The sequence below is a fragment of the Castor canadensis genome, chromosome 1 (assembly GCF_047511655.1).
Source record: "Castor canadensis chromosome 1, mCasCan1.hap1v2, whole genome shotgun sequence".
NCBI classification, from domain to species: Eukaryota; Metazoa; Chordata; class Mammalia; order Rodentia; family Castoridae; genus Castor; species Castor canadensis.
Window position 1 is genome coordinate 167,836,961 of NC_133386.1, and position 18,204 is coordinate 167,855,164.

At 39.2% G+C, this 18,204-nt stretch overlaps 1 protein-coding gene across 6 annotated transcripts in view; it reads right to left on the reverse strand.

Moving 5' to 3' along the window:
• Positions 1-1,063: 1,063 nt before the first annotated feature.
• The window catches only part of Mpped2 (metallophosphoesterase domain containing 2), a 173,803-nt gene continuing 156,662 nt past the window's right edge, over positions 1,064-18,204 (reverse strand). For 4 of the 6 annotated variants that reach the window (XM_020188145.2, XM_074043352.1, XM_074043355.1 and 1 more), the window contains exons 5-7: positions 13,231-13,346; positions 10,029-10,142; positions 1,067-7,649 (exon numbers count right to left, since the gene is read on the reverse strand). In XM_020188145.2, coding sequence (XP_020043734.1) covers positions 7,531-7,649; positions 10,029-10,142; positions 13,231-13,346 — 349 coding nt within the window. In that variant the 3' untranslated portion in view covers positions 1,067-7,530. Of the gene's footprint in view, positions 7,650-10,028; positions 10,143-13,230; positions 13,347-18,204 lie in introns of all 6 variants that reach the window. The other 2 variants (XM_074043383.1, XM_074043373.1) reach the window with 1 other exon arrangement.

Here is an 18,204-nt window from a genome sequence, read left to right on the forward strand (position 1 = left end):
GCTAATTTGTTATATATCAAAAGTAGTATTATTGAGGTAGGCAAGTACATGCACTCATCATAAATTCAGAAGTGCAGAAACAACGTGTAATGCATACAGTTACTTTTTGTCCCTATAACACTGATTTCCACAAATGTTCTCAGGTGAAGTCTTCCAAGTTATATTTTTCAATTTTTTGAGATAGTTCTTAAGAACTAAGAAGGTAAGCATGATATTTCAGATTTTGACACAATTTACCAATGCTACAGATAAAAGTATTGCATTCAATATCACAGGATATTTGATATTTGATGTTTCAAACCTTTAACTTCGTTATCACCATTATGTAATGAGATGAGCACTATGTGGAGTGTCCCTTCTGATAGCTGAGACAGTACAGAGTCCTACTTAGAAATGCCGTACTCTGCCTTCTTTAAAAGAACCTTCAGCTGGTAAGAATTATTGTGATGCTCCTAGTTGTCTTCCATTTCTGATCTATTGATCTATACAAAATTCTGAGGGACAAGGAACTAGATGTCCCTACATGGGGAGAAAGAGTTCAAGGTAGAGTGAATTGACAAAATGAAAAGAAAATGCACTTGTGCATATGATATCCTTTCTCTCCCTAGCAAGTATGAGTTCAGGAAAACTCACAGGTGGACTCTGATTGCTTGTTCAAATGTCCACTCACAGCAACAAAAGCCAATGCCCTTAATTCCATGCTCCATAATCCAGTGTTAATGATCCCAACTACAGGAATACCACCTATCACATCCAGGAGTTACAGACCACAGTGGATGCCATGACCACAGTCGATGCTTCACAGTAAATTACTAGTCAGTAGGGTATCAGTGAAGCCCAGGACAAAGTCACCCTTCAATACGAGTTCAGAGCAACACAAAGACATGAGTGTTCAGGGCAGTATTTCTCCAGAGAGCTATTTCATATTCCTCATAAGAGTAACTGGTGGCCTTGGATAAATCATTCCTCTCATTTATGTGCTGAACAGGAGAAAACAAGTCAACAACTGATGCATGCAAAAGCATTTGGAGGTGACGGATGGAGACATTATGGTGCATTTCGTCAATGGCATGCCATTAGAGAAAACCATTTCATAGAGTAAATTAAGAAAACAAACTGGCTACGTGACACATTGGAATTGCCACTGGCCATACCAGTTTTTCTTCTTCTGGAATGAAGCTACATAGGATTGACATTATCATTATCACACAGACTCCCTTTCCTAGGTTAGCTGCCTGTGCTTGTCTGAGACTTACACTTTCACTTTTCACTTCCTCAGTAACTTTGGCCACTCATACAACGGAGAAATCTCTATTTCACACATCATAATTTTCTTTTATTGTTGACTTGAATTGTTAGTTAAATCTCTTCTTGCTGTTTACTTCTGTGTGTCAATATTTTGTTTTTTCCAAGTTATAAGACCCTTTCATAGCAAATATTGGGTCTTATAAATGAAGCTTACTAGCACACGATCTGGCTTACAATGGTCAGGAAAATTTTTTATTCCATCTTTGGTTAATTTTGCCTTTTTCTCATTCATTCATTCATTCATTCATTAAGAAAACCTTTCTTTAGACCTAGATGCTGGGAGTGCCAATAGAAGGCATGGTTACTGACATCACAGAGGTAAGCAACAATCTGAAAGTGACATAGATAGAAGTATGTATGGCAGCATCAGAGGGGGCATGTTCTGGGTGAGAATAGAGGATATGGGAAGGCTTCTAGAAAATATGAGATCCTGTAAGAATTAAGTAGTTGTCACTTAAGCATTCAGCCGACTTATGCAAGTGCATGCTGGAAAGCCCATGCATGGAAGAAGCATTTGGGTTCCAAGTCATTTGCTATTTTCAGGAGCTTCTACTGAAAAGCTCAACCTATTTCCAAGGTCATCCACTAAGGTCAGGGCAGAAATGGGCCATGAAATCGCAGGCCCTTTGGCTCGGTAAGCAGACTCTGAGAGTGCTCAGAAGCACCTCTTGGTAACTGTGGCTTCATAAAAATCAAAGCTGATTGATGGGAAGGAGGCTCTTGGACTTGTGTGTTTAGTTTACTTGTGCTTTTAGTAGCACTGTGGCTATGCTTCCTAATGGAAATACATTTCTCTCTCTCATCATTACCCAGATATAGACACTCTTGGATATGAGAGAGTCTTTTTACTTCAGAATTTTTATCTTGTAAGACATCCCTAATCCAGGAAGGAAATCAGGAGGGGTGGAGGAGAACCCACAGCAAGTGTTTTGTCAAGTAATTCAAAAAGAGAGACAGGAATTTAAAAGGTTCAATTTCTGTATGCTGTGGGGTTTCAGTGCATTATTTTGACTCAGTTCTATCCAAAGAATTAGCTTTCTCTTCTGAAATTTGTGACTGACAAAAATAAGATAGATGTTTTTTGCCTTTTAACACAATCTTGCTTTAAGAAATTATGATCATCAGAATAAGAAAATCTTCCTCCCAAGGGCCCCCAGAAATGATAGCATGTCAAGTCTGACAAATCCATGATGAGCAAGGAATTATCCCCATTATACAGGGTGCAATCTACGGCTGAGGTGACCCAGCATATTTGATTCCAAAGGAACATGTTAAACACATGACAAAGAGCTACCAAAGTTCTCAGGTAAAAAAGGCAGAAAATTGTGCACCCTTCTCTGTTGCAGGAGCAACTAGGTGTCCACATGAGTTGCTGCAGGCAGACAGGATACAGAGGGAGAAAGTGAACTTTTGTGGGACTCAGAGGTCATATTCTGAGGCTTCTTTCAAATCATCTGCTTTTCTCTTCGCAAATTGGTAGTTTGTGCCCTACTAACACAATCAATCGTATTATGTCTGGCCAAAACTGACCTCCCCATCTCGATTATTCCTGAAGGTCAAGCTGAAAAAGCTGTTCATGTTCAAAGTTAAAAGTCCAAATGCCAACATGGGGCGCTATCCTTCATAAAGTTTATGTGACCATGGTGGTGCCACCAACCCCCACTCTGAACCTCTCTTCATCTGCATAGGCTGACTTTCTGTGGGTGCCAGGAAAGAGGGAGCCTTCCTATGGAGGCTCTGGAATCAGTGTGCTTATATGTTCCATTGAAAAGCAGGATAGGCAAGGAGAAAATGAAGCAGGTATTTAAAAAAAAAAGGGGGAAAGTAATTCCAAACTTCCAGAACAGCCATTTTAGAAAGCTAACACACACTTAGCAATCCTGATACTTAATTACATGATAGGAAAAAAAATATTTTGCATTAAGAGGCTGATTTCTAGGAATGAGTCTGAAGCCTTCCTTGAAAGCATACACGAAGGCTGCTGGATCCTGGAGCTCTCCTTACATCCAGTTGCTTCATGTCCCATCCCCAGTAATGTTTCCAAATGTCTCATCTAGAATGGCCAAATTCCTAAAACAAAGTAGACCTTAGTTCACTTTTGTTTAATAAACAAAAAGTATCTTAAAAACTTTTAAGAAAGTGGAAATAGGACATGAGAAGACACTGAGAAATCAAGCTAAAATATGGATGTTATAAGCCTCTGCCACAGCTGCATGTCCTCAGGGGTGAGTGGTGGGGGGGGTCATTATTCTGGGGCACAGCAAGTGTTTTATCTTCAATTGACAAATCCCAAATCCTCCCAGCTTCTATTTCTCCCTACTTAAGACCTGGGGCACACTATTTATTTACTTAAGTGATGGAGATGAAGGCAGGCTTAACACTGTCAGAATAATAGTGACCTGTCTCTTAAAGGGATTTCATCAAGTCACTGATATCTTTATAAGACAAAAGGAGATTATGAGAAAATACACAGGAAAAAAGTTCACTAATTGAGCTAGAAGGAGATGGTGAGATGCACCAGAAAGAGTGCAAGGGAGATCCTTCCAGAAAAGAACAGATCTATGGGTGCCATTTTAGCAACTTGAAAGAGTAGAGGCCACTTCCTCTTCAGAGATTAGAAGGATTTTGCGAAGTATGATATACAAACTAGGAAGTCAAGCTCTCTTATCTGCCTCTTGTAAATGCCCTTGGCTTTTCCATATCCCTCAGAACAGAGGTTACAGTTCTAAAGGAAAGAACACAGGTGCACTTTCTCAGACGCAATGCCAATGGTGCTCTCCAGGGTGAAGAGTAAGCAGGCAGAATCCTGCCTGGAGTATCTCAAGGCAGAGCAGGATGACCTGAATGAATAAGAACACATGCACTACTTACTAGTTGCTAGGCACTGATCTCCATGTATGAGCTCATACAACACAACTTTCTCCTTCCCCTCATTTTATGGAGAAGGTGCATCTCTAGCCAACGGCCTCCATGCTAGTCCAAGATGGAGCCAGGATTTGGGCTGGCTTATGGGTCCTGTGATCCTTGCTCTTATCCACTTTGTTGTGTCAGGTCTCAAGAAGAGAAGAAACAGTCCAAATTGATGTTGTTATTTAAAAAAAAAAAAAAGCCATGTTGCAGGGTACTCTGGTTGGCTCCTACATAAAGGAAAAGAAGTATCTCAGGCCCACACCAGTTTTTTTTTGTTGTTGTTGTTTTTCTGATGCTGGAGATAGAACCCAGGGCCTTAGGCATGCTAAGCAAGTGCTCTAGACTGAACTACATCCCCAGACCTTGTTTTTTTGAGGCAGGGGCTCTCTATTACAGCCGAGGCTGGTCTTGAACTCACAATCCTCCTGCCTTTAACTCTCAAGTGATGGGATTACAAAGGCAAGTGCCACCACACCTGGCTGTTCCTTATATCAACCTCAGAGGTGTTCACTTTCCCATCCAGAAGCAGGGTGATGAAAGGGGGTGGGCTATGGAGTTAGACCTAGTTTTAAACCTGCCACTTTGCAAGGAAAGTTATTTAGTTGGAAGGGGAGTTTATTTTCCTGTCTATAAAGTGGGGCTTATGTGACCTCTGCCAGGATTTTATGAAAATTAGGAACAAAATATGAGACCTACCCAGTAGAAAGCCTGGTAATGAAGGATAGAATGTACCCTATTTGGAATGTTTTTTTGTTATAAGCCCCATCGAAGAAAGCTTCAGGCTTTGGACAGTTGCTATAGGTCCCTTAGAGAGAGACTGTGCACATGGAGTTGTGACCTGGCTAAAGGAATCTCTGTCCATGAGGGGGTCTACCCTCTAGATTTAGCAGGTTGGGTTGCTTCCTGCCCCCACACAGTAGAAAGCAATTTTAGTAAGTCCTTGGCTTAATTAGTTTGTGTCCAGATGTGCTCTTCAGGGCTGTGCACATACACTTGTTTCCATGATCCACCCATTTCTAGAAAGTTTGCTTTTCCAGATGTCTCAGTCTACCTTCTGGTGCAATTGCCAGGTAAAATGTCCAACCAGTAGTATACTCTCATTTCAGCTATAGGAAAGAACTTAAAGTAAACAACCACTTTCACTGAGGCAGCACGTCAAAGAAGGGCTGTCGATGTCTCTCAGGACCTCTTTTGGCTAAGCTAGCATGATCATGGGCCTCCTCGCATTGGGAAGCTCAAACATCTCTACAAGCTTGGACCAGAATGTCTACACATGGGCTCAGGTGACATTCAAGATGCTTAATAAGATGCTTAATAAATACAACTACTATGAACCAAAATGATTATATGTAATTCTGGCCTACCACATTCTCTTTGCTGGTACCAAAATCAAGAATTCCTTTCATGAATTGCACCAAAGATCTACAAGGGGTAGGCAGAAGGAGAATGTATCAGAATGCAACAGGTACTGATTGCTAAGCCAACTTTGTAGATACACTGCAGATTCAGGATCCTATTGCTTTTCTTCAAAGATTCTTCCAGAGAAAAAAAAGTTAAAAGACATACAATCCACTGCCTGCCTTCTCCTCATTGAAAGAGCATTTTAGTGGTGTGCATTATTTTAAAAAGTGAGAAGGAGAATGATGAGTGCTTGTGGAGACAAATGAGAATGTGCACTGAGTACTCCATCATCATTGGCTTACCTCTTCTCACTCCCATAAACATGATCAAACATACAGTGTCCATTCCTTGACTACTCAGTCATGCTCTCACCTCAGACACTGCAATGGTCAGAGTTGGAATCTTAATCCTCTGAAATCGAAAGCAAGATAGATGACAGCGTGATGGAAGGAAGGAATACAATGAGTGCCTTATTGATCTACCTGCCAGCCCATGATTGGTGGGTAATAAAAATTTATTGAAAAGTTTGAAAAAAAGATCACTCATTCTAATTCTTCTGAAAGGGATTACTGATGTTGCATATGAGTAAATCCCACCTTTCTCTGGAAAAAACTACCATTCTCCCACCAGCCAACCTTCCAAACAGCACAGATTTAAAAATCTTGCAATTTTATTTGCATATAAAGGCCGCTAGATATAGAATATCACAATAAATTTAAAGAAAACAACTGCTTTCCTAAATTTCAAGATAACATAAAATAGAATAAAGCTCAACAGCATTTACAATGGGAAAACAGAAATGACTATTAGCAACAATATTTTGTGCTAGCGAAGATTGCATCGACACACAGTGCAAAATGGGAAGGGGGAAAGGAAGTAAGAAGACAATTCAGGGTATTTAAATAGAAAGGACAACTAAGCCTTATTTTAGTTAGCTTCCATTGTATCCACTTAAGTCTATACACGCTTGTAACTGTACCTAGATTTAACTCAAGTTCTTTAAGACCTTGAGTTCTGAGAAAATGTGTCAGTTCTTTCAGACTTCTAATGTGCTGCTAGACAGCATCCGTTTGCAGTTGTACTGTCCTTGGCAATATTAAACTAACTTAGTCATAACACGCAAAAAATACTTATATATATAAACCCCTATGAGTCGGCACGCTCATGTTTTTTACTGCATGAAATACCTGCTCTTGACAGATTCCATTTCCATATTTTTAAAGCTAAAATAATTTAAAAGAAACAAACAATGAGACCTTGTATAAGCATGACATGGATCTCACTAATTAAGTCATCCTTTGAATGAGGGCTGTTTTCTTCCCTTAACACAGTCTTCTTTATAGCCAGAGTGTGAAGAGAAGGCTTTTCCATGCCTACTTCTGTTGAGAAGATTGCTCTAAATTGGGGCCATATCTACAAAAATGAAGCATTACCAAGAAAACAACAACCACAACAAAACATTAAAAAATAAAATACTTCAAACAATACTCTTAAAACAGGTGTGCAAATCTGGGTGGTTTTTCAAACACTGCCTACCTGTTTCATTTTCTTTTTTTCTTTTTCTTCCAGCTTAAAGCATATTAAAATAAGACTTTTTTTTTTTTTAATCACTTTTTAAAAGAAAGCTTGGCTGTCCTTTGGTGAACACTAACAATTTACAATGGCATGGCCTTTGAGAAAACAGAAGTCATTTTACAAATTCACAATGCTCCTTTGATTTCAAAAGGATGCCTCATTTAAAAAATAATAATAAAGAAAAAGCACAACCTCTAGCATCAATTTTTTGTTCCAACAATTTACAAAAAGAACTCACAGGATTTGGAAATAAACAAGGAAGAGAATGTAAGTTTATAATTAGAAAAATGGCAGTTTGTAGACCTTCCTTCACATTCCAATAGGACATTGGGAGCTTCAGGAGCCCTGTGGATTTGGAAGGTCAAATATAATTGGAGGGTTGGTCGGTTGAAAGCTGACTGTACATGTTGAGGCATTGATGTACGTTGTGTAACCGTCGGTCATGATGCCATAACCTGTAGGGAGACAGTGTCACAATTACTGTAATATACACAAATGATAGTAGCTGAACGCAGGATTGCCAGGCAAGGAAAACAAAAAAATCTTTGTCAGAGAACAGAGATGTGAAATTCAGAAGCGCCTGCCTGCTCAGATTTAACAACTTTCAGGAGCTTCTGTCCAATGTTATTCCACATTCTTTAAAAAGGAAGAATTCTCCATGTCAACAAAGAGTGGTTCTTTTTTCCTTATTTAAATACTGAACTTGTCAGGGAGAGGTTGTGACTTTTTTATCAGGGAGAATACAGAAAAACAACCCTCCCTTTTTAAAATAGCATTTTCATTTCAAAGCCCTGCATTAACTAATGAGTTCTAGGGAATGAAGGTAAACAAAGAGTAACCCATCAAGGCCAAGTACAGCCAAATTCCACGCAGGTGAGGAGGGAAAGCACTGGGAGCTGGGAGATGTGGGCATTTAGCTTCCTTAGGTGTGGAATGATTGGTCTCCTGAAAGATAACCATAAGAAAGCTAGGAAAATTTTCCTTGAATCTTTAGCATGTATACACCTTTCATTATTTTTAATATGTTGAAAATTTTAGAATATTTGAAACCAAATACCTTGCATTTGCTTTATAGCCTCTCCAACTATGTTTGTAATTCTACATTAACAGCAGACTCTCACAGCATATAAAAATGCAGTCATGAAGAAATAAAATTACCAGGACTTATAGAAATCACTGATAAAGTTCTTTTTTTCTATTTGCTAAAATTTCTTCAAGTAAGCTTATGGAGAGCTTAATGAGGGTCAACAGAAAAATCTCTTAAGAAAAGAAAAGACACATTTAAAATGTGCACTGTTGAGTTCTAGGGTCATAAGTCTTGTTATCTCTTTCCATCAAGAGGTTGGTATTTGCCCTCTCGCTGCCCTCTTCAGCTGTCTTAAGTGAATAAAAGCGAGACAAGTTTATTTGAATATGATCTCCTCCCTTTTAAGCAAGTTTATTATTTGGGAGCTTCAGTGGAAATTCCCAATTGTCTGGCAAGTTGAAAGCTAATTAATGATTTATTTATTTTTTAAAAAGGTGAAATGAAAACTCAAAGAAATGCTGCAGGAATTCAAACCAGTTTCCAAGATAATGACCCACCAGAAATACTGTTCAGACACAAGGTCCCATTTCTCTGGTCTCCCCACCCTTTCGAAAAGGGGCTTCATTCTCAGGGAGCACAGTTCCAAGTCAAGGAGTCAAGGCAGGCTGATGTCTGCCCTCGCTAGCCTCTGCTAGCAGGATGACTTTCAATATTCTCTTTATTACCCATCTAATCAGGAAGCTACTGGATTTGTGGGCTTTGAAGAGAAAACTTTCTTTTTCACTCCATCAGGTGCATTGCCAAGTGCGCTTCGACTTGACTGCAGATTCATAAATAAACCCAGAGAGCAGCAGTAGGCAGGAACTGGGGGGAATATGGCACTGCCCACATAATATAAATGCACCCATTGCACACAAACACGTGACTGGGCAGATGTGGCAGTTCCGAAAACTTCAGGTCTGCTGGAACAGTGCTTTGTGTCTGTATGAAAGGCAGTGACCTCTAGTTTGAAAAGGGCAGAATACACAAAACCAAAAGCCTTGAAGGTTCCAGTGAGTCTTTTGGCTCTGTGACCTTGACTCAGCTTACCTTGACAGACAGAAAATGGCAAGTGAACCAGTTCCCATTTAGAGGAGATTTAATTATTCTGTTTAACCTCAGTCTGAGCCAATAGAGCTGATGATTTTCTGATAAGTCTGAGATAGTGTTCTGGGGTAGAGAGAAAACATCTTGCAGGTGTGTTGGCTCCCACCACTTCTACTTCTGTTTTATATATATATAAAAACATAAAATGAAAGTCATACATATACCTTTCATTGCATGTCTCAAATTATTCTTCAGAGAACACCTTGTCTTCCTGGGTCTCATGTGCATTATATGTGAAATACAACATTCACAGGGAGAAGGGACTGTGGAAGCTTTAGATAACTTCTAATATAGAGGGCATCTCACCTAACTGCCTTAATGACAAGATTGGTCCTCATGTACCTCAGGGTTGCACTATGGCAGTGATGATCAAATATGCCTCCTTAGAGTCCTGAGAGATTCCAGAGTTGTTTGGTGGTGGTGGTGGGCAGGGAGTAGACGTGGTTCCTACTCTCATTCTGCTTAAAAGGCAGAAGTTGCATATAAAATAATTTTTAACTTATAAGTTTCTATCATAAGATTTCATCTTATAAAAGTGTTCCACTGCTAAAAAGTTTGAGAACCAGTGTTCCCGTAACTCCCAATCTAGCTAAAGTCTCCCCTTGTAGAATGAGATCGTGGATAATGACACAGACTGTGAATTCCTTTCTTCTGTTCTTACCTTCATGAATTCCACCAAACACGTGAAGCTTGGGCCGGACTCGTCTCTGGACTGTGTTCAACAGCTCCACGCAGCCCACCCTCTGAAGCTCTTTCGGAACCCAGTCTCGAAAACCTAAAGGGCAGAATGCAATCAATACTCTTAATTTTCTTCTTCAGGTAAGGTTTCATTTAGACTTTCAGGAAGCCATAACTCACAGAAGGTTTATTACATTATCTGTAATCCTAGCCTCTCCATTAAAGCTCACAATGGCTTTTAAGAAACTTTTCACTCGTCACTTTGTCTTCTTTAAGTTCTTGAGGTCTTTTTTTTTTTTTTGATTTGCAATTTTTTTCTATCCAGTTAATTAACATTTTTTTTTTTTTCTGTAAGGAATGTGATTTATTCACCTACAGGATTCAAATCTTCATGGTCTCAATGACATTTATTCCCAGCAGCCCCATAATATTGCTTTCTCCCTTGATTCACTTACTTTCTTTTTTATCTCTTTCTTATACCTTCTTATAGCAGTTTACTTCCAAGATGGTGTGAAGAAGGAGGACTCAGAGGGGCTGCCTGTAAACTGACCATGAGATAGATACCTTGTTCACTTCAGAGACATTAGCTCTTAACCCTGGTTGATTCCTAATGAACAAAGTTTTGGAATTTGCTTCTCTGGTCTCCTATTTAGCGATAGACAACAATATGACCTCATGGTGGCATCCAGTGAGCGAGAGCTAAATGACTACTTTTAAAGTAAAAGCCACTTAGTTCAATGCTTAATGCACAAAATCCATAAAAGTGACATCAATTATAGCAAAAGTCAGCTATCTGGATGATTATGGTCTGAAATGAAATCCATACACCTCAGCAGGATGGGGCATAAAGAAGACAGGTGGGATGAAAGGCTAAATGGTAGTTAGTCTATGGGAATCCATTCCATAGTTCTATTCAGTTATTTCTACTATTTAGAAATGCCTGGGCCAAAAGGGACAGATTTCTGCATCATCTGGCCCGTCTGTAGACATGAATATTTAGTGTCTCTGTAAAGGCATGTTAGCTGCAGTTTCAGGAGTGACCACAGAGTCTAAGAAGAACACAAAATAAAAGTGGAGGTTCTGGTAATAATCAAGCCATGTTTTCAAATTTTTAATAAGAAGGGAAAATTCTGAATCCATGGTGATTGACATATTACCTCATGAATGTGTTTTCCTTAAAGGGGAAAACATTCCACTTCGTACAAAAGAGCCTGAGAAAGCATCTTGTTCAAACCCTAAGAATAAAATGTCAAGACACTATGGCATCTCTCACACAGGAAGGAATTCAAAGCCAATTTCCCTGTCCCCCTTCCAATATAGCATTTCCACAAGAATCCCAGTAAAAATATTAATTAAGGTTTGACTTACATGAATTTGTCTGGGGCTTTGTTTGGGAACTCCTGATCATAGACCTCATTCTGCTAACCACAGCCTGGTTAATGAACTTTTACTACAAAGACAGGGACATTACTAGCCTCTCTAGTAAGAGTTCCTGTGATGTCTGAATTCCTTAGAATCTGATATTCAGACTTATTATTACTTCCACTTGCTTTTATTCTAGAATGAATGACTTGATAAAATTTGTGAATTGGTTGTTGTGTTCAAAGTTGTATTCCAAACAACGCCCCAGTGACGGAACTGTTTCTATGCCAAAGATATCGAAGTCTCCTATAGTAAAGAGCCAAAGGCAAATCATGACCGCAGCCAGTGAGGCTGTTCAGGAAAAGGGTTCAAATTGGCTAGAATGAGTCCTCTGTAGAGTCTTCTTGTTGGATACTATGCTGTTCATAATATTTAGTTAGCAATTTTATGATTTAGCTTGTCTAAATGGTTATAAAGCTGGGAAATAAATTGATTATGACTTGATGAAGGTAGTTGGCAGTATAATCTTTGAAAACATGGGATAAGATATAATGGGAATAGGGAAGTAAGCATGAGGTTGGTGATTCTGTCTCTATGATATCCATGTCTGCAACAGAACTGACTTTTCTTTCCTTGTTTCTTTGGCCTGCACACTCGTCTTCCCTTCTACTGTTTCACTGTGAAACATGGAGTACTTTCCTTGAATGGGAAGGAAAGCACCACCAAGTGTCTTTCAAGAGAAAATATCTACAAAGATTAAATTTGCATTCAGGGATGAACATTAAGTTTTTAAAAAACTTTTCAATGCAAATAAAGGAGGAAAGAGGTATGGATAACAACCCCAAAACCAAGAAAAATTATGAAAATCATCTATATTCTTATTAACTGTTCCCCTCCATCTAATATGGTGATCAAGAAAACTATTTTACAACTATAAACTCAAAAATTTGTATAGAGAGTAGGTTTCATGTTAGGAGTTTTTAATTACAATTTAAAAAGAAAGAAAGAAAAAACACTCTTTAATTTAAAGTAAAACATTTGGATTATCTAAGCACATCTTTCCTGCACAGGAAAGATTCTAGTATAATGGTACTGAGTAGATGGGTGGATCATGGTGGTGATCCTGGAAATGTTCTGTGGCTAAGCCAAATGCCATTTAGATAACAAGCTCGTGAATAATTAGAACATAATTATATAAGTCAAATAATCATCTTCTGACCCATAGTCTGGGCCACTAGGGGTAGCTTTAAAGCATACAGACAAAAAAAACCTGGATAAAGCCCCAGTAAGCCTGGACAATGAGTATCTTTAGGCAAATTTCAACATGTCTTTATTGCACACTTTATCTTTTAAAAAAAGATTCCTCTCACATATAATCAACTCAAATATTAAACTTTAAAGATACCCCAGGTTCCAGCATTATGTAGAAAAAGAAAATGAGCTCCTTTGAACAAAAGTTTCCATCATTTCACTGCCATGGTAGGTCCATGTCTTCCTTCCATTCCCCCACCCCACTCCCTTACTCCAAAATGAATACAGTTCTTAAAATAAATTATCAAACTCAAATGACTGTAGTGCTCCATACCCATTTGATTTTTCCCTGACTCAACTAAATCAAAAAACTTAATTTCACGAACACCTGTAAGCCTAGCAGAACTGCTGAGTTTAATTATCATAGTGGGTTTCTTTAAAGACACTGACTTTTCTTTTTGTATTCACTTTTTTTGGGGGGAGGAAAATGATTATGTCTCCGAAGCATTATTCATTATGCTTGAGACAAAAGGCGTCTTGTATGACAAAAGGACAACCTTTGCTTCACTTACCTAGAGGAGGTCCATGTGTCATGAGTATGTCGATGCCCTCAGGGATGAGGTTCCACTTGTCCAGCAGAGACTGACCTCTGGGTAGGTTAAAGCCCCAGCCATTAAACCACGGGGTCCTTTGGGGGAGATAATGCACATGGTATGAAGCCAGCAGAGCCACGTTTCTGCACTGCAATATTTCTCTCTCACACATTCCCCCACTGTTTGCATTGCTCTCTCTTCTCTTTTTGATGGTTGGCCCTGGCAGCAGGATGCTTTTTTGTTGACTGCTTCAAAACCAATCCATTTGAAAGCAGGCGTGGAGCCTATGAATTGTTCCACTAGAAAGGGGCACAGGAGCCTTTACAGTGGAGACTTTCCCAGCAGGCTTCTATCAAAATCTTGACAAGGCTTTGTCTTACCCCAAATCTCAGTGCTTCTCAAGATAACCAGCCCTGGTCCAAAGCATTTCTAGCCTTCCTGTAGTGCCTCAGAGCTAAGAAATTCCATCAGTACTCATTGGCCCTCCACATAACTATGGAAGTACTTCACCAGAAAGATTCTTACTAAAGTCCTTGTAGAAAAGAACAGGGGGTTTGTGGAAGGGGGCTGTCCATTGAAATGTTTTGAATACTCTGGACAGAGATTGCTGAAAAAGATGTGAAGATTCTGAAAAGTGAAATGGGTCATGGTGAACAAAAAACAAGTGAGGAATTTTCTTGGTGCAACCAAAGGGAAGATTTTGGGAACATCCATGGTCACTCTGGAATCTGCTCTGCTAGCAGCAATCATGAGCATTTCACAGGAACTTCTGCTCCAGGAATGAGTTTCTGAGATTGATGCTGTTTATACAGAGAATGGAGACCTCTGTCTATCTAATGAGCATTTCTAACTGAAGCTGAAAGTCTCATTGACTGTTCATAATGATAAGAGATTAGTCAGTTTTTCTTTACAAATACGGTAAAACTAAGTCACATTAGTACAAAGCATTTCCTAGTATTTTCTGTTTAAAAATGTCTAAAGCCAGTGCTCTTTGAAACTGACTCTTTTGTCGTGTAGGAAAATTCCAACTTGCTAGCATATACATGGATAAGACAAGTTGGTCAATTTTCTGGTTATGCCCAACTTTCCCTTTCTGCTTAACTTACACCTTCTCTGCCTACTAAAAGAGGTGACCCTGACTTCACCACCAAATAGGGCATGCATTTTTACTTAAAGATAATCATTGGCCAGGTAAATCAGTTTCTCTAGGGAATTTGAACTTAAACAGTGATGGAGCATTCATTTAGTGGTGGGTATCTATGGTCAAGGACAGAGGTAGAAAGATGGCAATTGAAAGCCATGTCAGAATTCATATCACAGGAGAGAACAACAATTCCCACTAAGAAGTTAGAGAGAAAAAGTTCCAGAGAGAAGAGACTGTGTAGTGCCAGCTAGAACTAGGAACCAAGAAACTATCTGACTTTCTTCCTAACCACTTTCCAAGACCATATACCATCCTCAGGAAGCTTACTTGTAATAATAATAATAATAATAATAATAAAAGAATATCATGACAATAGTTATTTATTGCTTATTTTGTGTCAAGGTACTATTCTAAGCACTTTATGTGTATTAATACTTTAAATTTCACAAGAAACTCTTGATGTAGATACTATTATCACCTCCATTTTATAGATGAGAAACCTGAGGCACACAGAGGTCAAATCTGCACAACTAATAACTTGGACATAAACCCAGGCTGTGTGGATCCCAGATCTGTACTCTTAACCATCATGCAATTCTATTTCTGATATACTACCTGAATTAACTTACTACTCACCTTGCGTGAGCCTCTTTGAGACTTTATCAAATTTGCCTTGTAAGTTACAGTCAAATATACCAGTTTCATGGTTCCAAAATCCAACAACAACATAGTAAAGTGGATACCAGTTGCTTTTGCATGCCCAGATCTTTTCTCCTTTTGGTGATAACAAATTAATTTCCTTTGATGAGCTATTCTATCCACTGTTTATCCCCTCCCTTGTGCTTCTGGTAAGTCTGACTTCATTCCTGTCCTAGGATGAAGCAAGTATGGCACCTCCCTGAACAGCAATTGTTTTAGAAATGTACATACAACCCAAGTTGGGTCAAAGAGAGCCTTCTTAAAGATTTTGTTGATGCTGTCTAAAAAGGAAGTCAAGTTTTTCTTTCTAGGATGCTGAATCTCAAAAACTATACAAGCCTGAAATTGCCCGGGAGCTGTCATGGCTACCATGTAGATAGCCCTTGCTTGAGAATCAAACCACCACAAAGAGCCCAAGACAAAAAAATGAGGGTTTTGATGATATTGTCAAACACATGGATCTAGCTGTTCCCAAAGCCAATCAAACGTCTCCTTCCAAGTATATGAGCCAATAAAATCCTTTTCTTTTCATTAATTTGTGTTAGGTCCTGTTCTTGCAACTGAAGGAGTTTTACTATGTACAATTATTCTATGCAGTGTAAAAATGGACTATATGGAAGGCTCCTATGGTGCCTTCCCCAGGAGGTTCAAATCCTGATCTCTGGAACCTGTGAATATATTTCTACACATGGCAAAGGGGAATGAGGTCATTGATGGAATCCAAATGACCTTAAAACAGAGTGATTATCCTAGATTGTCCAGGTGGGCCCAGTGTAACCCATCAAGGTCCCTAATAGTAGAAGAAAGAGGCTGGAGAGGAAATCAGAATGATGCAACAGAAAACTCAACCTGTTATCACTGAAGATGGAGAAAGAGGATTGAGAGCTAGGGAATGCACATTGCCTATAGAAACTGGATAAAATGAATTCTCCCAGAGATTCTCTAAAAAGGAACACAATCCTGTCAACATCTAGGTTTTAGTCCAGTGAGACCAGTGTCAGATTCTGACCAACACATTTGCAAGATACATGTGTGTTGTGTGAAGTTACTAAATTTGTGATAATTTGTTCCAGCAAAACCAGAAATTTATATAGTGCCTGACATGGTAGAGCAGGCTGTAAAATCCAAGACTATGAGTGGCATTGGGTCTCACTGGCTATGTGGCATCATGGCATATGCTCCATCCACACAGCCTGTCTGTAGTCACTCTGCCTTGCTCAGCTAGCTGTCATACTTTTGGAATCCTTTCAGAAAGAAGTGCTCACTTTCCTATCTAGGCATGAGGCCCGGTAAAGATGCTGGACACCCTTTAGATTGGAATCCATTAATTAACTGTGCTCTTTCTTGTCCTCTAGCACTTTCTGACTTCCTATTAAACATTTTCATCGAAGTTTACCATACAGCTTTCCCAGTTTGGGATGCCTATCATTTATTTTACAATGACCCTTTTCCAAGATTTTTCTTAAAAGTAAAAACAAAACAAAAACCAACTTTAGAACCCAATGAAAACTCAGTTAGCATTTTGGCAGGAGAGAGACACAGAGGAAAAATAAGCAAAAACATCTGCTTTCCTAAATTTTGAAAACAAGCTTCTGGGCCTATGGTTCTTGTTTGGATGGCAAATAGAGATGAGTTTGAAAAAGTCCCAAGCACACCCAAGTCGTCAGTACAAAGATGGGCTCTGATTTTGCTGAAGACAGGAAGCTCTCTCTGAACCCCTATTGCACTCTAGGGACTTTCAGAGTCAAAGGAACCAGAGTTAAATTTTTTTAGTCTTTCTAGCTTTCCCCTCATAGAATATTCTCTTAGAAGTCCATAACCATATCCATCCCCCTCCCAAAAGTGCTCCGTTTCATAAGTGTTCACTGAAAGATTATGATGAACTTGAGGTCTAAAGATAACCAAGATTACATTTGGTTAATGTTAAGCTTGTGACAAAATCCAGAAGTTTCCAAGCTAAGGGTAAAGTTTTACAGTGTCTGGCTTTTATTTCCACTCGAACTTAAACGTGTATGGGAGCAAGAGTGGTTAAGTTACAGGAAAAGGAACATTTGTCAAGTCCCTGATACGCTTTCCATAGAGCTTTTACATAGATTATTGAATTTAATTTCTCACAATGCTGAAGTCATGTATTATCACTCTATATTTAGATAATGACGTACTTGTCTGTTTTCAGAACCAGTATGCAGTGGAGTCAAGATTTTTTCAGTGGAGAAGATCAAATCCATGCCTTATGCAGAAGTCAATATTTGAACCTAGATCCTCTGGTTCAAAAGCCTGGGTTCTTTCCTTGCAGGATGCTGACAAAAAAATCTTTTATCCCAACTTCAGTGTTGGGTCTCACATATATGTAAAGTAAAACCATGGCTTCTCAATACAGTCTCTTAGGCTCAACACTGAACAATTCCAAGAGGTACCATGGAATTGTACAACTGAAGGGGCCACAGTAAAAATATAGTGTGACAAGGCCTTTCTGGGAGCTTTCCATTTCTCTGTATCCTCCAGGTAAGGTCTTTCCACAAGCCAGTCACCCACCAATACGAAAAGGAACTGTGACAGGTTACAGAATTATGCCTGCACAGCATAAAATCCAGGGCATTCAGAAACTGGGAGATCTATGTGTTAATTTTCATTCTTCTCCATTTACTAGCTCAATTGGGCCTTAGATAAAAGAAAGACCCTCACTGGGTCAATTTCTTCATCTGAGAAATGAGCACATAGGTGGACTCAATTATGAGATTTCAAGATTGTTTTTAGGTTGTGGAAATCTTATGCGGAAGCCCAATACATTATCATTCTGTGCAGATTATCAAGGTTCTAAGTAAATGCTGTGAATCGTCCTCGGTGAATTACCCAAATTGCCTGTGAGAGACCAAGTCCAGTGTGGGAGAAATGTCTGCACAGAGCAGAGACTGAATGTGTCAGTGTCAATGAAAAATGCTTTATCCACTTCAGCTTCAACCTGAAACATGAAACCCCAGAAGTGAGCCCATCAGGGGTTCACTGGAAAATATGTGCAAAGCCAATGTCCAGAGTCTCACAATGGGTTTTGTTCGGTAGCAATGGGGGGCAAGGGGAAGAAGGAAGGGGGACGAATCCAAAGAACAATG